The 21,799-nt window shown below is 47.9% G+C and overlaps 1 protein-coding gene across 3 annotated transcripts in view; it reads left to right on the top strand.

The window, feature by feature from the left end:
* dennd3a (DENN/MADD domain containing 3a) overlaps positions 1–21,799 on the top strand; it is a 150,422-nt gene that overhangs the window by 105,696 nt on the left and 22,927 nt on the right. For all 3 annotated transcript variants that reach the window (XM_078540983.1, XM_078540984.1, XM_078540982.1), the window contains 2 exons: positions 6,979–7,108; positions 7,560–7,658. In XM_078540983.1, coding sequence (XP_078397109.1) covers positions 6,979–7,108; positions 7,560–7,658 — 229 coding nt within the window. The remainder of the gene's footprint in view (positions 1–6,978; positions 7,109–7,559; positions 7,659–21,799) is intronic.

The following is a 21,799-nucleotide window of genomic DNA, read 5'->3' as shown; positions in this document are numbered from 1 at the left end:
ACTCTTGCTCCCCCCCACCACTCTTGCTCCCCCCCACCACTCTTGCTCCCCCCCACCACTCTTGCTCCCCCCCACCACTCTTGCTCCCCCCCACCACTCTTGCTCCCCCCCACCACTCTTGCTCCCCCCCACCACTCTTGCTCCCCCCCACCACTCTTGCTCCCCCCCACCACTCTTGCTCCCCCCCACCACTCTTGCTCCCCCCCACCACTCTTGCTCCCCCCCACCACTCTTGCTCCCCCCCACCACTCTTGCTCCCCCCCACCACTCTTGCTCCCCCCCACCACTCTTGCTCCCCCCCACCACTCTTGCTCCCCCCCACCACTCTTGCTCCCCCCCACCACTCTTGCTCCCCCCCACCACTCTTGCTCCCCCCCACCACTCTTGCTCCCCCCCACCACTCTTGCTCCCCCCCACCACTCTTGCTCCCCCCCACCACTCTTGCTCCCCCCCACCACTCTTGCTCCCCCCCACCACTCTTGCTCCCCCCCACCACTCTTGCTCCCCCCCACCACTCTTGCTCCCCCCCCACTCTTGCTCCCCCCCCCCACTCTTGCTCCCCACCCCCCCCACTCTTGCTCCCCACCCCCCCCACTCTTGCTCCCCACCCCCCCCACTCTTGCTCCCCCCCCCCCACTCTTGCTCCCCCCCCCACTCTTGCTTCCCCCCCCCACTCTTGCTTCCCCCCCCCCACTCTTGCTCCCCCCCCCCCCACTCTTGCTCCCCCCCCCCACTCTTGCTCCCCCCCCCCACTCTTGCTCCCCCCCCCCACTCTTGCTCCCCCCCCCCACTCTTGCTCCCCCCCCCACTCTTGCTCCCCCCCCCCCACTCTTGCTCCCCCCCCCCCCACTCTTGCTCCCCCCCCCACTCTTGCTCCCCCCCCCCACTCTTGCTCCCCCCCCATCTTGCTCCCCCACCATCTTGCTCCCCCCCCATCTTGCTCCCCCCCTACTCTTGCTCCCCCCCACTCTTGCTCCCCCCACTCCTCTCTCACCCCCACTCCTCTCTCACCCCCACTCCTCTCTCACCCCCACTCCTCTCTCACCCCCACTCCTCTCTCACCCCCACTCCTCTCTCACCCCCACTCCTCTCTCGCCCCCCACTCCTCTCTCGCCCCCCACTCCTCTCTCGCCCCCCACTCCTCTCTCGCCCCCCACTCCTCTCTCGCCCCCCACTCCTCTCTCGCCCCCCACTCCTCTCTCGCCCCCCACTCCTCTCTCGCCCCCCACTCCTCTCTCGCCCCCCACTCCTCTCTCGCCCCCCACTCCTCTCTCGCCCCCCACTCCTCTCTCGCCCCCCACTCCTCTCTCGCCCCCCACTCCTCTCTCGCCCCCCACTCCTCTCTCGCCCCCCACTCCTCTCTCGCCCCCCACTCCTCTCTCGCCCCCCACTCCTCTCTCGCCCCCCACTGCTCTCCCGCCCCCCACTGCTCTCCCGCCCCCCACTGCTCTCTCCGCCCCCCACTGCTCTCTCCGCCCCCCACTGCTCTCTCCGCCCCCCACTGCTCTCTCCGCCCCCCACTCCTCTCTCCGCCCCCCACTCCTCTCTCCGCCCCCCACTCCTCTCTCTTCCCCCCCACTCCTCTCTCTTCCCCCCCCCAACTCCTCTCTCTTTCCCCCCCCCCACTCCTCTCTCTTCCCCCCCCACTCCTCTCTCTTCCCCCCCCCACTCCTCTCTCTTCCCCCCCCCCCACTCCTCTCTCTTCCCCCCCCCCCACTCCTCTCTCTTCCCCCCCCCCACTCCTCTCTCTCCCCCCCCCCCCACTCCTCTCTCTTCCCCCCCCCCCACTCCTCTCTCTTTCCCCCCCCCACTCCTCTCTCTTTTCCCCCCCCCACTCCTCTCTCTTCCCCCCCCACTCCTCTCTCTTCCCCCCCCCCACTCCTCTCTCTCCCCCCCCCCACTCCTCTCTCTTCCCCCCCCCACTCCTCTCTCTTCCCCCCCCCCACTCCTCTCTCTTCCCCCCCCCCCACTCCTCTCTCTTCCCCCCCCCCCCACTCCTCTCCCGCCCCCCACTCCTCTCCCGCCCCCCACTCCTCTCTCTTCCCCCCCCACTCCTCTCTTCCCCCCCCCACTCCTCTTCCCCCCCCCACTCCTCTTCCCCCCCCCACTCCTCTTCCCCCCCCACTCCTCTCTCCACCCCCACTCCTCTCTTCCCTCCCCCCACTCCTCTCTCCCCCCCCACTCCTCTCTCCCCCCCCCACTCCTCTCTCTCCCCCCCTCTCCTCTCTCCATCCTCCCCCCCCCACTCCACTCTCCTTCCGCCCCCCCCCCACTCCACTCCACTCTCTCCTCTCCACCCCACCACTCTCCTCTCCCCTCCCCCTCCTTTCCCCCGACCCCCTCCTTTCCCCCGACCCCCTCCTTTCCCCCGACCCCCGCCTTTCCCCGACCCCCGCCTTTCCCCGACCCCCGCCTTTCCCCGACCCCCGCCTTTCCCCGACCCCCGCCTTTCCCCGACCCCCGCCTTTCCCCGACCCCCGCCTTTCCCCGACCCCCGCCTTTCCCCGACCCCCGCCTTTCCCCGACCCCCGCCTTTCCCCGACCCCCGCCTTTCCCCGACCCCCGCCTTTCCCCGACCCCCGCCTTTCCCCGACCCCCGCCTTTCCCCGACCCCCGCCTTTCCCCGACCCCCGCCTTTCCCCGACCCCCGCCTTTCCCCGACCCCCGCCTTTCCCCGACCCCCGCCTTTCCCCGACCCCCGCCTTTCCCCGACCCCCGCCTTTCCCCGACCCCCGCCTTTCCCCGACCCCCGCCTTTCCCCGACCCCCGCCTTTCCCCGACCCCCGCCTTTCCCCGACCCCCGCCTTTCCCCGACCCCCGCCTTTCCCCGACCCCCGCCTTTCCCCGACCCCCGCCTTTCCCCGACCCCCGCCTTTCCCCGACCCCCGCCTTTCCCCGACCCCCGCCTTTCCCCGACCCCCGCCTTTCCCCGACCCCCGCCTTTCCCCGACCCCCTCCCGACCCCGCTCCCCCTTCCCCCCCACTGCTGTGTCAAAACCCGTGGACCTTCTGGCTTTATTTACTTGGTATGTGTCTTGGATCTCAAACTTTGTGTACTTGAAACCAGATGTTATTGGTTCCTAACCAGATCTCACCAACATGTTGGATGTCTCCAATGACCATAATATTATGCTTAGGATTTTTTTTATATTAGTTCACGGGATGTGGGCATCATAGGCTAAGCCAGCATTTAATGCCTATCCCTTATTGACCTTGAGAAGATGGTGGCGAACTGTCATCTTTTACCGCTGCAGTCCATGTGGCGTAGGTACACCCACAGTGCTGTTAGGGAGGGAGTTCAAGGATTTTGACCTACTGACAGTGAAAGAATGGCAATATTGCTCCAAGTCATGATGGTGTATTACTTGGAGGGGAACTTGCAGGTAGTGGTATTCCCACTCATCTGCCCTTGTCCTTCTCGTTTAGCAAAGGTTCGGAAGGTGCAGTCCAAGGAGCCTTGGTGAGTTCTTGCACTGCATGGTACACTGTGTGTCAGGGTGGAGAGTGTGAATGTTGAAGGTGGTGGATGGAGTGCCAATCAAGCTGGACTGCTTTGTCCTGGATGGTATCGAGCTTAATGGGTGTTGTTGCAGTTGCGCTCATCCAGGCAATTGGAGTGTATTCCATCACATTGCTGTTTTGTGCTTTGTAGATGGTGGACCAGCTTTGGGAAGTAAGGCACTGAGTTACTCACTGCAGAATTCCCAGCCTTTTACCTGTTCTTGTAGCCACAGTATCTATGTGGTTAGTGCAGTTCGGTTTCTTGTCAGTGGTAACCCTAGGAAATGGATAGTGGGAGATTCACTATGCCATAGAATGTCAAGGGGAGACGGCTGGATTCTCTCTTGTTAGATACATAGAAAATACCTATCTTTTCCTGGAGATCAATCAACAGCATGGCTCCCAAACGTTTCCTGCCCTTCCACACAAACTGCTAGGAGCAGGAGTAGGTCATTTGGCCCTTTGAGCCTGCACTACCATTCAATGTGATCATGGATGATCCTCTGTCTCAATGCCATACTCCTGCTCTCCCCATATTGACACCTTTAAAGTTTAGAAATCTATCTAATTACCACCTTAAATATATTCAGTGACTTGGGCTCCGCAGCCTTCTGTGGTAGAGAATTCCACAGGTTCACCACCCTCTAAGTGAAGAAGTTTCTCCTCATTTCAGTCCTAAATGGCCTACCCCATATCCTGAGACTATGACCCTTTGTTCTAGACCTCCCAGCCAGAGTCAGAAGGAAATAGATAGATAGATTTCTGAACTCTTAAAGGTATCAAGGAGTAGGGGGAGAGAGTGGGAGCAAAGCGTTGAGATAGAGGATCAGTCATGATCATAATGAATGGCGGAGCAAGCTCGAAGGGCTGAATGACCCACCCCTGCTCCTATTTTCTACGTTTCTATGTTAACTAACAATGCCACCCCACTTTCTTTCCCTTTTTGCCTGCCCTTCTTAAATATTGAGTACCCTTGGATATTCAGTTCCTGGCCTTGGTCACCCAATGGCCATGTCTCTGTAATCGCAGTCATATTGTACCTGTTTACATCTATTTGAGGTGTTAATCTGTCTATTTTATTGTGAATGCTTCGTGCATTCCAATATTGTACCTTTAGACTTGTCTTTTTAGCACTTTTTTTGTACTATATTCCTATTTGCTGCTAGCCCTTGTTTTCACTGCATTCCACTTTTGCCTTCCACTTTTCTCTCTTTCATTCCTATCTTTGTTTCCCTTTCTTGTTTCCCCACTCAGGTTCCCATCCCTCTGCCACTCTAGTTTAAACCCTTCCCACATCCCCACAAACACCTACAAGGATATTGGTCCCGGTTCTGCTGGGGTGCAACCTGGCCAGCTTGTACAGGTCCCATCATCCCCAGAATCGGTGCCAGGAATTTGAATCCCTCCCTCCTACACCATTTCTCTAGCCATGCATTCATGTGGTGTATTCTCCTATTCCTGATCTCATTAGCTCATGGCACTGGGAGTAATCCTGAGATTTCTACCTTTTGAGGTCCTGCTTTGCAATTTATTTCCAGTTCTCTCTATTCTACTTTCAGGACCTCATCCCTCTTTTTACTTATGTTGTTGATACCAATATGGACTATGACCTCTGCCTGTTCTCTCTCTCTCCTTCAAAATGTCCTGCAGCCCACCAGGGACACCCTTGACCCTGGCACCAGGGAGGCAACATATCATCCTGGTATTATGTCTGCGGCTGTAGAAACGTCTGTCTGCTTCCCTGAAGAAAAATCCCCCATCGCTATTGCTCTCCCACTCTTTCTCCCCCAGCAGTATCCAAAACAGAAAATTTGCTAGAGAGGGAGTTATACCCAGGGGTCTCCTGCACTACCTATCTAGTACTTTTACTCAGTCTGGCAGTCACCCATTCCCTTTCTGTCTGTGCACTCTTTACCTGCGGTGTGACCATTCACTGTATATGCTATCCATGAAGATCTCATCCTTGCGAATGCTCCATAGTGACCCTAGCCACAGCTCCCAGCTCTGAAACGTGGATTGCAAGTAGCTGCAGCTTGAGACACCTTCTGTATACGTGGTCGCCCTGAACGCTAGAAGCTTCCCTGACTTCCCACATCACATAGGATAAGCATTCCACTTGGTCAGGCTGCCCTGCCATGACTTACCCTTAAATTACTCCCTTTACTTTTACTTCCTCTAGTTTAGAGAATACTAAGGACAGAAGAAATGCTTACCAAGGCCGTTGCTCTTCTAATGAGGAAAGGTAGAAAATGAAAGGATCCATCCTTCCCTCTTCTCTGAACTCCCTCTCTCACCAAACTCTACCTTAAGTACTCTTATGCCTCCCAAACCAGCACTCCAGTGTAGACAAAAGCAGCACCGTAGATGGCCTGCTTTTATACTGTCTAAATCTAGCTTCTGAAAACCTGTTTAAGCCAGTTATCTAATTAACTAGCTGCAGCTGCAAGTAGAGCCTGTATAACTCCTGTTTTAAAACTGGGCTAAAAGTCACCTTCACCCAGCCCAAGGGCCACTTTGTTAGTTGCTAAATTAAAGAAAAATTAGACTTTAGATAGAAATTAACCCTTAAAAGTCCCTCTCTCACCAAACTCCAACTTAAGTACTTTAATGCAGCCCAAAGCAGCACTCCAGTGTTGTTGGAGATGGTCATTGCCCAGCACTTGTCAATCCATCAGCCCAAGCCTGAATGTTATGTAGGTATTGCTGCATGTGGACATGGTGTGAAAGTTGACTCCATTCCAGAGATAATATAATCAAAATGAAGTGTATTGATGAAATAAAAGGGCACGGGGCGGGAGGTTTGGGGGGCATGGGTAGACAGCCTTGACTGATTCTTTGGGACTTGCAAGATGATGGTGCCTGGGAGACAGGAAGTGCAAATATCGGTTATATGCTTGCTTTGTCCAGATAACTAAGAATGGAACCATGCATGTGCAGACATAGAGCTGGATAGTTGAGGAGGATGGTAGAGTTAATTGTGTTAAACATTGGGGAGAGATGTTGGAGGACAAGAAAGGAAAATGCATGCCTGTTGCATTCACAATAGTGGCAGATTTCAATCATGACTTTGCTATGAGCACAAAGTGGGTTAGTTATCAGACTGTTGTGTACACTATCAATTCTATGCAGAATTTGGTCTAACTTGACTGCACCTTGTTTTCGAGAATGTTTTTTTGTCACAATTGTGCTAAATCCACATTACGTACTTTTTGAAAATCCTTTTCACTGTATAACAATCAGCAATTGCAGGGAAAAGGGCACAGGAACATTTCACTGTTTAGGAATGCTAGAATTAATGGGAGCTCATAACATAGATTCCAGACCTAAGTATTTTTTTTCTAAAATCCAGACCTTGCTCATTTCAATAGCCTAGTGAATTATAATGGGAGCCAATATTATCTCAACATTTACAATACTTCAGCAATGCATCAATGTTTAATTTGCCAACAGAGGTAAATTTTTCAACTTCATTTTTAGGACCCACAGTATATTCAGCAAGCATTAACCAATGTTCTATTGATGGATGCTGTGGTTGGATGTATGCAGTCACCTCGAGCAATTTATGCAGCTTCCAAGTTGGCTTATTTTGACCAAATGAAGAATATGGGTAAGAATAAGGAAATCTTTGTTATTTCTACTGATTTTTAAAATGGTCTTTTTTACAGACATGAGGTAAACATTAATTGCCTATTACAAATTAAATATAAATATAAATACAAATATTAGCCAATGTTGACTTCTTTAAAGACTACTATGATAGCGCAGTGCACTGCAACTCATGAGTAAACTGAACCCATTTTAATTACCTAACTTACAAAAAATTTCAACTGCTCGATTTAAAACAAAAACAAAAAATTCTTGAAATACGCAGCTGGTCCATGCAAAGAGACCAGATAGTTAATGGCCATTGGCATAGAGTTTTCATGTGTTCAAATTCAAAATATACCCAAATTTTTGTTTTCCCATTACAGACGTTTACTAATTTGCTGTTTATTGCCAGCATTTTCTAATACTAGACTTTTGTGCCTAAAGTTGGTTGTTTTGTGAATTTATTCTAGTGGTTCCTAAAACAACTTCAGAGACTTTAAAACACAAGATTAATCCTTCTGCTGGTCAAACTAGTCGTCAGGCTGTGAATGTGCTCCTGTATACACCAGGTAAGAAAATAATCAATTGTTTTGGTAACTAGTTACTGCATATAATGCATTAGTGTGTTTATGTATTAGCCTGGATTTTTCAGTGGCAGTGACTGAAACATTTGCTGTCATTACTCCTCTGAAAGTGACAGCATATTTATAGAATAATGCGGAAATTCAGATGCTGCTGTTAGTGATTCTATGCTTCTCCTAGAGGGTGCGCTGCTCAGGTGCCCCAGACTGCAATCAATAGGAAACCTTTGAACTGATGCGAACTTCCATTCTTCGGCTAGCTGCAAAAGTCTGAAAATTTACACATTGTTGAATCTTAATCATCTTTTATTTTGCTATTTTAAATTAAAAGTGATGGGTGAAGTGCTTTTAGCTTACTGGTTTGCTTTCTGAGAATGCTTAAATGGGATTAGCTGTTTACCTACTTGCTGACATCACAGCTGCTGCATGCGAGGAGATCCCCGCTTGGCTTGGTACTAGATTTGAGCTACAGTTGGGAAATGGGAAGTCTGCATCACAGAGATCACTAGTCAATGCTTCCCAAACTTTTCCTCCCACCCCCTGCCCCAACTCTGGGGTCACACCAATTTTCCAGCATTAAGATGGGGTCAGTGGGAAAGAGTGTATGGAGGGTGTGAAATATCGAGAAAGAGTGTAGGATGTGAGAATGGAAGGGTGTAGAGCTGTGAGAACAGGGGACAAAGCTGTGAGAGCAGGATGGGGGCTTAGAGCTGAGCGGGGGGTGCTTGGAGAGTAGACAGCAACTTCACCACAGTTTCACCTACCGTTTTGCAGGCTCTGTTCAATACAGCGATTGGACCTCTGAGCTTATTTCCTTAGGACATGCCCACCGAATCATGGCAAGAAAAAAAAAATGTGCGTCTGCATGCCACCAGGCCTGGAGCTGATGCCAGGGCTGACCTAACAGTGCAAATGCTCCACAGTCACCATTGTTGCCTTGCATGAGAGGGAGCTCGCAACCCCAATTGTTCGTCCCTCTGGGAGTTGAGATCCATAGTTTGGGATAGCTACACTAGGTCTTTGTGAGCAGCTTTCTTTGAGGTCAGCATGAGTGCCATTGCTTTGTTGCTCACCAAAAAATCTGGACCAATAATTTTGTGTCAAACCTTCTAAAATTGAACAGGTTTATTTTGCTTTGAAGGGCTGTCATCTGTTTTATCTTCAAAAGTATTAAAAATCATGAAATATAGCAAATCAGTGATGACTAAAAGAAATTACTTTTAAGCTTCCCCATCTGTATGGCTCTTATTAGTGAAGATGTAATAAATACACTCAGTTGCTGATCACTATTCAACCTGTTTTTTCAAGTTTTGTACGCATCCATTCGGAGAAAGAGTCATATTGGCTTCTCACTGTTTCCCTCTCTACAGATGCTGCCAAAGCTGCTGAGATTTTCCAGAATTTCCTGTTTTTATTTCAGCATCCGCAGTATTTTGCTTTTATATTATTATTGGTTGGACTTGGTTATTGGCCTTGTACAGTGAGGATATCCAAGCAGTATGTTTACTTAAGTAAAGGTGATGTGCAAAATAGTTATTGACACCAATGAATCCCAGCACATATTCCTGCCTTTAGGATAGAATGGAAAGGAGGAATAAATGTTAGGAGGGATAAGGAAATTCTACTACTGTACAGTTTGGGCTAAATATCTTTCTTATTTTTTATGGATCTCAGTTTTTAAAATAACTAAATTGAGAAGTATTTTCAGCCAAATATTTGCTTAACCACATCCTCATCTCCACACTTGATATCCTAGACCCCAATAAAGCCGTTACTCTTTCTCACTCTGCTGTTCCCCTGGTATGACCCTCATCTCCGTTCCCTTAGTTGAAGGGATGTAGACTTGAAAGCATATGGCAGACAACTAGTTTAATGTTCACCAGCAGATCTGGCTGGACCAAATTAAGCATTGTCAGGCCCTGTTCTTGTCTGCGAAAACTGGTCACTGTTTCAAGAACATCCTCAAATGCAAAGATAAGGTCTGGCTTCATTTCTGTACTGCAAACCATCTTCCTAAATCACTGTCTCCTGTTTCATAGAACCATAGAAAAGTTACAGCACAGAAGGAGGCCATTCGGCCCATCTTGTCCATGCCAGCCCGAGGACACCCAGGTGCCCTTTCTAATCCCATCTTCCTGCACGCCCATAGCCCTGCAGCTTACAGCACTTAAGGTACAGATCCAGGTACTTTTTAAAAGAGTTTAGAGTTTCTGCCTCTACCACCAACTTCGGCAGTGAATTCCAGACACCCACTACCCTCTGCGTAAAAAAGTTCTTCCTCATGTCCCCCCTACACCTTCTGCCACTTATCTTGAAACTATGTCCCCTGGTTCCAGAATACTCCTCCAAGGGAAACAATTTTATCCTGTCCACTCTATCTATTCCGCTCACGGATTGAGATCAGTTCCCTCCCTTCCAATAGCCGACTGGGCCAGACTTCCTCTGGGTGGGGGACTTCATGTCCATTATCAAGAGTGGCTCAGTAGCACTACTACTGACCAAGTGGCCAAGTTCTAAAGGAAATAGCTGCTAGCCTGGATCTGCGGCAGGTGGTGGGGGAACCAACAAAAGGGAAAAACATACTTGACCTTAGCCTCAACATCCTGCCTGCCGCAGGTGAAATCTGTACATGACAGTATCGGCAGCAGTGACCACCGCAGAGTCCTTGTGGAGACGAAGTCCCGTCTTCACACGTGTGGCAATACCAACGTGCTAAATGGGATAGATTTCGAACATATATAGCAACGCAAGACTGGGCAACCATGAGCTGATGTGGGTCATCAGCAGCAGAATTGTACTCTACCACAATCTGTAAACTCATGCCCCAGCATGCCCCCCAATCTACCATTACCATCAAGCCAGGGGATCAACCATTTTTCAAAAAGAGTGCAGGAGAGCTTGCCAGGAGCAGCACCAGGCATACCTAAAAATGAGGTGTCAACCTGTTGAAGCTACAACACAGGACTACTACTGTACCAAACAGCGTAAGCAGCATGTGATAGACAGAGCTAAGTGATTCCACAACCCACAGATCAGATTGAAGCTCTGCTGTTGTGCCAGATCCAGTCATGAATGGTGGTGGACAATTAAACAACTCACTGGAGGAAGAGTCTCCACAAATATCCTCATCCTCAATGATGGAGGGGTCTAGCACAGCAATGCAAAAGATAAAGCTGAAGCATTTGCAACAATCTTCAGCCAGAAGTGCCGAGTGGATGATCTAGTAGTGGAGGTCCCTAGCATCATAGATGCCAGTTTTCAGCTAGTTTGATTCACTCTATGTGGCATCAAGAAATGGCTGAAGGCACTGGATACTGCAAAGGCTATGAGCCCTTCCAATATTCTGGCAATAGTACTGAAGACTGGCACTCTGGAACTTGCTGGACCCCTAGCCAAGTTGTTCCAGTACAGCTACAACACTGGTATCTCCCTGGAAATGTGGAAAATTGCCCAGGAACATTATATACACAAAAAGCAGGACAATTCCAACCTAGCCGATTACTGCCCCATCAGTCTACTCTCGATCATCAGTAAAGTGATGGAAGGTGTCATCAACAGTGTTATCAAGCGGCACTTGCTTAGCAATAAGCTGCTCACTGATGCTCAGTTTAGGTTCCACCAGAGCCACTCAGATTCTGACCTCATTACAGTCTTGGTTCAAACATGGACAAAGGAGCTGAACTCCACAGGTAAGGTGAGAGTGACTGTCCTTGACATCAAGGCAGCTTTTGACTGAGTATGGCATCAGGAGCCCTACCAAAACTGGAGTCAATGGGAAACGGAGAAAACTCTGCTTGTTGGAGTCATACCTAGCACAAAGGAAGATGGCTGTGGTTGTTGGAGGTCAGGCATGTCAGCTCCAGGACATCACTGCAGGAGTTCCTCAGGGTAGTACCCAAGGCCCTACTATCTTCAGCTGCTTCATCAATGATCTTCCTTCCATCAGAAGGTCAGAAGTGGGGATGTGCAATTATCAGTGAACAATGTTTGGCACTATTCGCGATGACTTAGATACTAAAGCAGTCCATGTCCATATGCAGCAAGACCTGGACAATGTCCAAGCTTAGGCTGAAAAGTGGCAAGTGACATTCGCACCACACAAGTGCCAGGCAATGACCTTCTCCCAATAAGAGAGAATCTAACCTATCTAATCTCGCCCCTTGATGTTCAATGGTATTACCATTGCTGAATTCCTCCACTGTCAACATCCTGAGGGGGTTACCATTGACTAGAAACTGAACTGGATTAGCGATATAAATACTGAGACTACAAGAGCAGGTCAGAGGCTAGGAATCCTGTGGCAATTAACTCACCTCCTGACTCCTCAAAGCCTGTCCACCATCTACAAAGCACAAGTCAGGAGTGTGACAGAATACCCTCCGCTTGCTGTGAAGCAGTCTGGGAAGAGCGTCCTCTGCAGTCACTATCGCTGTGAAGAAGTCTGGGAAGAGTGTCCTCTGCAGTCACTATCGCTGTGAAGAAGTCTGGGAAGAGTGTCCTCTGCAGTCACTATCGCTGTGAAGAAGTCTGGGAAGAGTGTCCTCTGCAGTCACCGTCGCCGTGAAGAAGTCTGGGAAGAGTGTCCTCTGCAGTCACCGTCGCCAGGAAGCAGTCTGGGAAGAGTGTCCTCTGCAGTCACCGTTGCTGGGAAGAAACTACCTATTCTAAGTTGATTTCAGATTAAAGGTGACTACTGAGGCCCAGGATCGGAAGCCTAACACTTCAGCTTCAACTCAGCAGAGAGAGCGAGTTCCAGCTGATTTTAAAAAGTGTATTTTGAATCTCTATTCTGACTTGCTTTCGGATTAAAGGTAAATAGGAGAAATATTTTACAGATTGATAAACTAAAGACCAGTAGGAAATTTAAAAACAAATTCCAAAACTAATTAAATGAAATAGAGACGCAGGGCCAGGCGATGTGTTGTAGCTGCATGATGTGGGAGCTGGTGGACCCCATTGTGGTTCCTAGTGACCACATCTGTAGCAAATGTTGGTTGCTTGAGGAACTCCGGCTCAAGAGTTGACGAGCTGGAGCCTGAGCTTCAGACACTGTGACACATCAGGGAGGGGGAGAGTTACCTGGACGCTGTGTTTCGGGAGACAGTTACACCCCTTAGCTTAGCTACCTTAAATTCGGCCAGTGGCCAGGGACAGGAGGGTGTGACTATGCGTGAGGCAGGTAGAGGGATCCAGGGAGTAGCACTGCAGGAGCCTCAGCCCTTGCCCTTATCTGACAGGTTCGAGATTCTTGCTCCCTGTGTGGACCAGAGCGGGGACTGTAGGGAGGATGAGCAAACTGACCATTGCATTGTGGTACAGGGAGCCATTCAACTGGGGGGAGAAAAGAGAAATGTAGTTGGATTCAGGGATAGTATAGTTAGGGTAATAGATACTGTTCTCTGCAGCCAGGATAAGGTAATTATCTCCGGATTACTACCTGAGCCACGAGCTAATTGGCACAGGGTCAATAAGATTAAAGAGGTAAATGTGTGGCTCAAAGATTGGCGTGGGGGGAAAGAGGGAACTATTCCGTTCGGACGGGCTCCACTTGAATCATGCTGGGACCAGTGTCCTGTTGAATCGCATAACTAGGGTTGTAGATAGGGCTTTAAACTAAATAGTTTGGGGGGGAGGGTTCAGTTACAGGGAAATATAAAAAATCAAAGTTTAAGGAGAGGTTAAGAATGCAGGTTAGTGACTAGGCTGATTGTTACCAAAAAGTGAAAGGAAGGGACAGAATGCGTGAACGACATATTGCACCAAAGAATCATATAAGAGTAGGGAAAATTGACAATAGGCAAACTTAAAGGCTTTGTATCTGAATGCACGTAACATTCGGAATAAAACTAATGAGTTAACAGCGCAAATAGAGGTAAATGGGTATGATTTGGTGGCGATTACTGAGATATGGTTACAGGGAGAACAGGTTTGGGAGTTGAATATCCAAGGGTACTCAGTGTTTCAGAAGGATAGGCAGGAAGGAAAAGGAGGTGGTGTAGCTTTGTTAGTAAAGGAAGAGATCAGTGCCAAAGTGAGGAATGATATAGACACTGGAGTCCAAGACGTAGAGTCAGTCTGGGATGATATAAGAAATAGCAAGGGAAAGAAGTCCCTGGTGGGAGTAATCTATCGGTTCCCAAACAGTAGATCAGCAGTAGGGCACAGTATAAACCAGGAAATACTGGGAGCATGTAAGAAAGGCAGGGCAATAATCATGAGTGATTTTAATATGCATATAGACTGGACTAATCAAATTGGCAAGGGTAGCCTTGAGGGAGAGTTCATATGAGTGTATTAGAGTTTGTTTCTTGGAGCAATATGTTGTGGAACCAACCAGGGAACAGGCTATTCAGGATTTGGTTTTGTGTAATGCGATTAATTAATGATCTCATAGTAAAGGACCCTCTAGGGAAGAGTGACCATAGCATGATAGAATTTCAAGTTCAATTTGAGAGTGAGAAATTTGAGTCCCACACTAGTGTTCTGGAGTTAAACAAAGGTAACTACATAGGCATGAGGGCAGATTTGGCCCTAGTGGATTGGGCAGGAAGACTACAAGGTAGGACGGTTGATGAACAGGGGCAGATATTTAAGGAGATATTCAATTCCTCCCAAGTAAAATATATTCCAAAGAGGAAGAAAGATGGTAAGAGGGGAAAAGGCATCCATGGCTAAGCAAGGAAGTTAGAGATAACATAAAGGCAAAAACTAAGGCATACCAAATTGCAAAGGTCAGTGGCAGGCTGGAAGATTGGGAAACTTTTAAAGATCAACAAAGGGTTACTAAAAAAATAAAAAGAGCAAAATTAAATTATGAAAGAAAACTAGCACAAAATGTAAAAACTGATGGCAAAAGCTTCCACAAGTCGATAAAAGGAAAGAGAGTAGCTAAAGTGAATGGAGGATGAGACTGGGGCATTAATAGTGGGGAACACAGAAATGGCAGAAATGCTTAATCAATATTTTGCTTCAGTTTTCACGGTGGAGGACACGAATACCACCCCAATGGTAACAGGTAGTGCAGAGGATATAGAGAAGGAGGAACCTAGAACAATCGCCATCACTAGAGAAAAAGTACTGAGCAAATTATTGGGATTAAAGGGTGACAAGTCCCCAGGACTTGATGGCCTACATCCCAGGGTATTAAAGGAAGTGGCAGTGGAGATAGTGGAAGCATTGGCTATAATATTCCAAAATTCCCTGTATTCTGGAAAGGTTCCAGTGAATTGGAAAAATGCTAATATAACGCCCTTATACAAAAAGGGGGGGGACACAAAGTAGGAAACTATAGACCAGTTAGTTTAATGTCTGTCGTTGGGAAATTGTTGGAATCCATTATTAAGGAAGTAGGAATGGGGCATTTGGAAAGTGAAAATGCAATCCATCAGAGTCAGCATGTTTTTATGAAGAGTAAATCGTGTTTGACTAATTTGCTAGAGTTCTTTGAAATGTGACAAGCAAAGTGGATTATGGGGATCCTGTAGATGTAGTAAATCTGGACTTCCAGAAGACCTTTGAAAAGGTGCCGCACAAAAGATTAATACACAAGATAAGATCACACGGAGTTAGGGGTAATATATTAGCTTGGATAGAGGATTGGCTAACCAATAGAAAGCAGAGAGTCGGGATAAATGGGTCTTTTTCTGGATGGCAAGCTGTAACTAGTGGGGTGCCACAGGGTTCGGTCCTTGGGCCCCAACTATTTACAATCTATATTAATGACTTGGATTCAGGGATATAAGGTACTATAGCTAAATTTGCAGATGACACCAAAATAGGTGGGAAAGTAAGTTGCAATGAAGAAATAAGGAATTTGCAAATGGATATGGACAGGTTAGGTGAATGGGCCAAAATTTGGCAGATGGAGTTTAACGTGGATAAGTGTGAGGTTATCCAGTTTGGTTGGAAGAATAAAAAGGCGACTTATTATTTAAATGGAGAGAAACTTCAGAATGTTTCAGTGCAGAGGGATCTGGGTGTCCTCGTGCATGAATCGCTGAAAGCTGGTATGAAAGTACAGCAGGTAACAAGGAAGGCAAATGGAATTTTGGCATTTATTGCTAAAGGAATAGAGTATAAAAATAGGGAACTGTTGTTGCAATTGTACAAGGCATTGGTGAGACTGCATCTGGAGTACTGTGCGCAGTTTTGGTCCCCTTACTTGAGGACGGATGTAGTTGCACTGGAGGCGGTTCAGAGGAGGTTCACTAGATTGATTCCAGAGATGCGGGGCTTGTCTTATGAGGAGAGATTGAGCAGTTTAGGCCTATACTCGCTAGAGTTTAGAAGGATGAGAGGATATCTAATTGAGGTTTATAAGATGCTAAAGGGGATAGACAAAGTAGACGTGGAGTGGGTGTTTCCCCTTGTGGGGCATTCTAGAATGAGAGGCCATAGTTTTAGGCTAAGAGGTGGTAAATTTAAATCAGAGATGAGGAGGAATTACTTTTCTCAAAGGGTCGTGAATCTGTGGAATTCACTACCTCAGAGTGCATTGGATGCCAGGATGCTGAATAAATTTAAGGAGGAGATAGATAGATAGATTTTTAATTAGTAACGGGTTGAAAGGTTATGGGGGAGAGGGCGGGAAATTGGAGTTGAGGCCGAAATAAGATCAGCCATGATCGTATTGAAATGTGGGGCAGGCTTGAGGGGCTGAATTGCCTACTCCTCCTAGTTCTTATGTTCTTATGTTATGATCGTAGCTCCAACGACACTCAAGAATCTTGACACCATCCAGGATAAAGCAGCCTGATTGATTGGCACCCCATCCGCAAACGTTCACTTCCTTCACCACTGACGCACAGTGGCAGCAGTGTGTATCATCGACAAGATGCACTGCAGGAACTCACCAAGGCGCCTTAGACAACACCTTCCAAACCCACAACCACTACCATCTAGAAGGACAAGGGAATCAGATGCATAGGAACATGACCAAGTTCCCCTCCAAGCCATTCACCGTTCTGACTTGAAAATATATCGCTGTTCCTTCATTGTTGTTGGGTTAAAATCCTGGAACTCCCTTCCTAACAGCACTGTGGATGCACCTATGCAACATGGACTGCAGCAGTTCAAGAAGGGAGCTTACCACCACCTTCTCAAGGGCAATTAGGGATGGGCAATAAATACTGTCCTAGCCAGCAACGCTTACATCCTAGGAACGAATAAAAAAAGCTGGTTGGGACTGCTCTCACCTGGTTCCATTCTTATCTATCTAATCACATCCAGAGTATCACTTACAATGGCTTCTCTTCCTGCTCCTGCACCGTTAACTCTGGTTTCCTCGAAGAATCTATCCTTGGCCCCCTCGTTTCTCATTATGGCAACATCATCCAAAAGTATAGCATTAGTTTTCACATGGACACTGATGGCACCCAGCTCAAACTTAACATCACCTCTCTCAATTCACGGAATCAGAGAATCAGACAGTGCAGAAGAGGCCCTACAGCCCATCGGGTCTGCACCGACATGTGAGAAATACCTGACCTACCTACCTAATCCCATTTACCAGCATTTGGGCCATAGCCTTCAATGTTATGACGTGCCAAGTGCTCATCCAGGTACTTTTTAAAGGATGTGAGGCAACCCTCCCAGGCAGCGCATTCCAGACCATCACCACCCTCTGGGTAAAAAAGTTTTTCCTCACATCCCCCTAAACCTCCTGCCCCTCACCTTGAACTTGTGTCCCCTCATGACTGACCCTTCAACTAAGGGGAACAGCTCCCCTATCCACCCTGTCCATGCCCCTCATAATCTTGTACACCTCGATCAGGTTGCCCCTCAGTCTTCTCTGCTCCAATGAAAACAACCCAAGTCTATCCAACCTCTCTTCATAACTTAAATGTTTCATCCCAGGCAACATCGTGGTGAATCTCCTCTGCACCCCCTCCAGTGCAATCACATCCTTCCTATAATGTGGCGACCAGAACTGCACACAGTACTCCAGCTGTGGCCTTACCAAGGTTCTATACAACGCCAACATGACCTCCCTACTTTTGTAATCTATGCCTCGATTGATAAAGGCAAGTGTTCCATATGACTTTTTCACCACCTCACTATCATGCCCCTCCGCCTCCAGAGATCTATGGACACACATGCCAAGGTCCCTTTGTTCCTCAGAACTTCCTAGTGTCATGCCATTCATTGAATACTTCCTTGTCAAATTACTCCTTCCAAAGTGTATCACCTCACACTTTTCAGGGTTAAATTCTATCTGCCACTTATCTGCCCATTTGACCATCCCGTCTATATCTTCCTGAAGCCCAAGACACTCAGCCTCACTGTTAACTACCCGGCTAATCTTTGTGTCATCCGCAAATTTACTAATCCTACCCACCACATAGTCATCTATGTTGTTTATATAAATGACGAATAAATACCCTGTGGTACGCCACTGGACACTGGCTTCCAGTCACTAAAGCATCCTTTTGTCTTCACCCTCTGTCTCCTATAACTAAGCCAATTTTGAGTCCACCTTATTAAATCACCCTGTATCCCATGTGCATTTGCCTTCTTTATAAGTCTCCCATGTGGGACCTTGTCAAAGGCTTTGCTGAAATCCATATAAACTACCTCTACACACCTGGTCACCTCCTCAAAAAATTCAATCAAATTTGATAGGCATGACCTCCCTCTGACAAAGCCATGCTGACTATCCCTGATCAAACCTTGCCTCTTCAAGTGGAGATGGATTTTCTCCTTCAGAATTTTCTCCAATAGCTTCCCTACAACTGACGTGAGACTCACTGGCCTGTAGTTCCCTGGCTTATCTCTACAACCCTTCTTAAATAGCGGAACCACTTTAGCTGTTCTCCAGTCCTCTGGCACCTCCCCCGTGGCCAGAGAGGAATGAAAAATTTGGGTCAGAGCCCCTGCGATCTCCTCCCTTGCCTCCCTCAGCAGTCTGGGACACAAATCATCCGGTCCTTGAGATTTGTCCACTTTTAAGCCTGCCAACACCTTCAATACCTTGTCACTCCCTATAGCAATTTGTCTCTCTCCCGAGTTCCATACCTTCATCCTCATTCTCTTGGGTGAAGACGACTGTGAAGTATTCATTCAAAACAATACTGATGTCCTTTGGCTCCACTCCATGGGCCCTACCCTTTCCCTGGTTATCCTCTTCCCATTGATATACTTATAGAACATCTTGGGATTTTCCCTACTTTTACCAGCCAGAGCTTTCTCATATCCCCTCTTTGCTCTCCAAATTGCTTTCTTAAGCTCCACCCTGCACTTCCTGTACTCCACTAATGCCTCCGCTGATTTGCTCCCCTTGTACCTGCTAAAAGCCTCACGTTTCCTTCTCATCGTATCCTGAATATCTCTGGTCATCCATGGTTCTCTGGGCCTGTTACTACTTCCTACCACTCCAGAGGGAACATATTGAGCCTGTATCTTCCCCATTTCCTTTTTGAACCCCCCCCCCCCCCCACCTTTTGCTCTTCTGTAGATTTCCCCACAAGTAGCTGTTCCCAGTATACCTTGGCCAGATCCTGCCTTAAATTATTAAAATCCGCTCTCCCCCAATCCAAAACATTTTTTTGCAACTTGTCTATTTCTTAGTCCATAACAAGCTTAAATTGTACCATGCTGTGGTCGCTATCACTAAGCTCCTCCCCCACCACCACCTCAGCCACCTGTACGGCTTCATTCCCCAGAATTAGGTCCAGCACTGTGCCATCCCTTGTTGGACCCTCTACATATTAACCTAAAAAGTTCTCCTGTACACATTTCAAGAAATCCACTCCATCCAAGCCATTAACACTATGTCTATCCCAATTAATGTTGGGAAAGTTGAAATCACCCTATTGTAATTGTTTTTACACACCTCTGCAAACTGTGCACATATTTGCTCCTCAATTTCCCGCTGACTATCTGGAGGTCTATAATAAACACCTAACAATGTGGCTGCCCCTTTTTTATTCCTAAGCCCTCCCCACAAAGCTTCATTCCAAGATATCATCTTGGAATATCATCTCCCTTCCAAGATATCATCTCTCCCTACTGCAGTAACTGATTTCTTAACTAATAATGCAATGCCTGCTCCTCTTTTACCCCCTCCCCTGTCTCGCCTGAAGCTTCTATATCCCGGAATGTTGAGCTGCTAATCTTGCCCCTCCCTCAACCACGTCTCAGTAGTGGCTACTATATCTCAATTCCACGTGTCAATCCTCACCCTTAACTCATCCGTTTTACCTGTAATACTCCTGGCATTAAAGTAGAGGCCATCCAACCTTGCCTTACTCCCCTGAAACTTAATGCAGCTGTACTCTCTCTGACTTGATTGTTTTACTGAATTATGGTGTGTCCCTATTCTGCTAACATTTTGTGTCCCCATCCCCTGCAGAATTAGTTTAAACTCCTCCCAACAGCACTAGCAAACCCCCCCGCAAGGATGTTAGTCCCGCTCTGGTTCAGGTGGAGACCGTCCCGCTTGTACATGTCCCACCTTCCCCAGAAATGGTCCCAGTGATCCAGGAATCTAAAACCCTCCCTCCTGCACCAACTCTTAAGCCAAGTATTCATCTGCGCTATTCTCCTAGTTCTGTGCTCGCTAGCACGTGGCATTGGGAGTAATCCAGAGATTACAACCCGAGAGGTCCTACTTTTCAATCTGCTGCCTAACTCCCTGAATTCTTGATGCAAGATCTCATCCCTCTTTCTACCTATGTCATTGGTACCAACATGTACCATGACATCTGCCTTATCACCCTCCCCCTTCACGGTGCCCTGCAGCCGTTCAGAGACATCCTAGACCCTGACACCAGGGAGGCAACACACCATCTTGGAGTCACGTTGGTGGCCACAGTAGCGCCTATCTGTTCCCCTGACTATAGAATCCCGTATTACTATTGCTCTTGCTCTCTTCCTCACCTCCTGTACAGACAAGCTGCTTGTGGTGCCAGAAGCTTGGCTCTGTCTGCACTCCCTGGAGGAACCAATGTCCTCATCACCCTCAAAAATGGAATACCGATTTGCGAGCGGGACCCCAGAGGACTCCTGAACTACCTGCCTGTTTCTCTTGGACTGCCTCCACTGTTGCTAACTTATTAGGATCTTTTTCTGACATCGAACACTGAATGAGCAGAAATTTCCTCTCATTAAATATTGGGAAGACTGAAACCATTGTTTTCTGTCCTTGCTCCAAACTCTGTTTGCTGGTTAACGCACCATCCCTCTCCTTGGCAACCGTCTGAGACTAAACCAGTCTGTTTGCAACCTTGGTCTCATATTTGGCCCTGTGATGGTCTTCCAACCACATATTATTGTCCTCATGGAGATTGTTTATTTCCACCTTCGTAACATCACCTGACTTCACCGCTTTTCAGCTCATCGGCTGCCGAAACTCTCATGTCTTTGTTAACCTCTTGACTTGATTATTTCAATAAACTCCTGGCTGGCCTCATACATTTTATCCTTAAACCTGAGGTGATCCAAAAACTTTGCTGCTCATGCCTTAACTCGCACCAAGCGCCGTTTGCAAGAACACAGGAAATAGGAGCAGGAGTCGATCACATGGCACAACAGGACTACTTCGCCATTCAATGCGATAATGGCTGATTTTGGGCTTCAACTCCATTTTTCTGCGTGCTCCCCTATCCCTTAATTCCTGAGAGATCAAAAAACAAAAAATATATTCAACAATGGAGCATCCACAACTCTCTAGGGCAGAGAATTTCAAGGATTCACAATCCTTTGAGTGAAGAAATTTCTCCTCATCGCAGTCCAAAATGATGAGCCCTTATCCTGAGACTGTGTGCCCGTGTTTTAGATTCCCTGACCAGTGGAAGCAATCTCTGTGTCTACCCTCTTCAGAACTTTGTAGGTTGCAATGCGATCGCCTCTCATTCTTCCAAACTCTAGAGAATATAATTTACCCAATTTACTCGGCCTCTCATCACGGGACAACCCTCTCATCCCAGGGACCAATTTAGTGAACCTCTGCCGTACCACCTCAAATGCAATATATCCTTTCTTAAATGTGGAGACCAAAACTGCACACAATACTCCAGATGTGGTCTCACCGAAACCCTGTACAACTGTAGCAAGACTTATTTATTCTTGTATTCCAATCCCCTTGCAATAAAGGCCAATTTGCCTTCCTAATTGCTTGCTGTATCTGCATG

The sequence above is a fragment of the Cetorhinus maximus genome, chromosome 4, assembly GCF_964194155.1.
Source record: "Cetorhinus maximus chromosome 4, sCetMax3.hap1.1, whole genome shotgun sequence".
NCBI classification, from domain to species: domain Eukaryota; kingdom Metazoa; phylum Chordata; class Chondrichthyes; order Lamniformes; family Cetorhinidae; genus Cetorhinus; species Cetorhinus maximus.
Note: the sequence above shows the minus strand (reverse complement) of the source record. Positions and strands in the feature narration are given on the sequence as shown.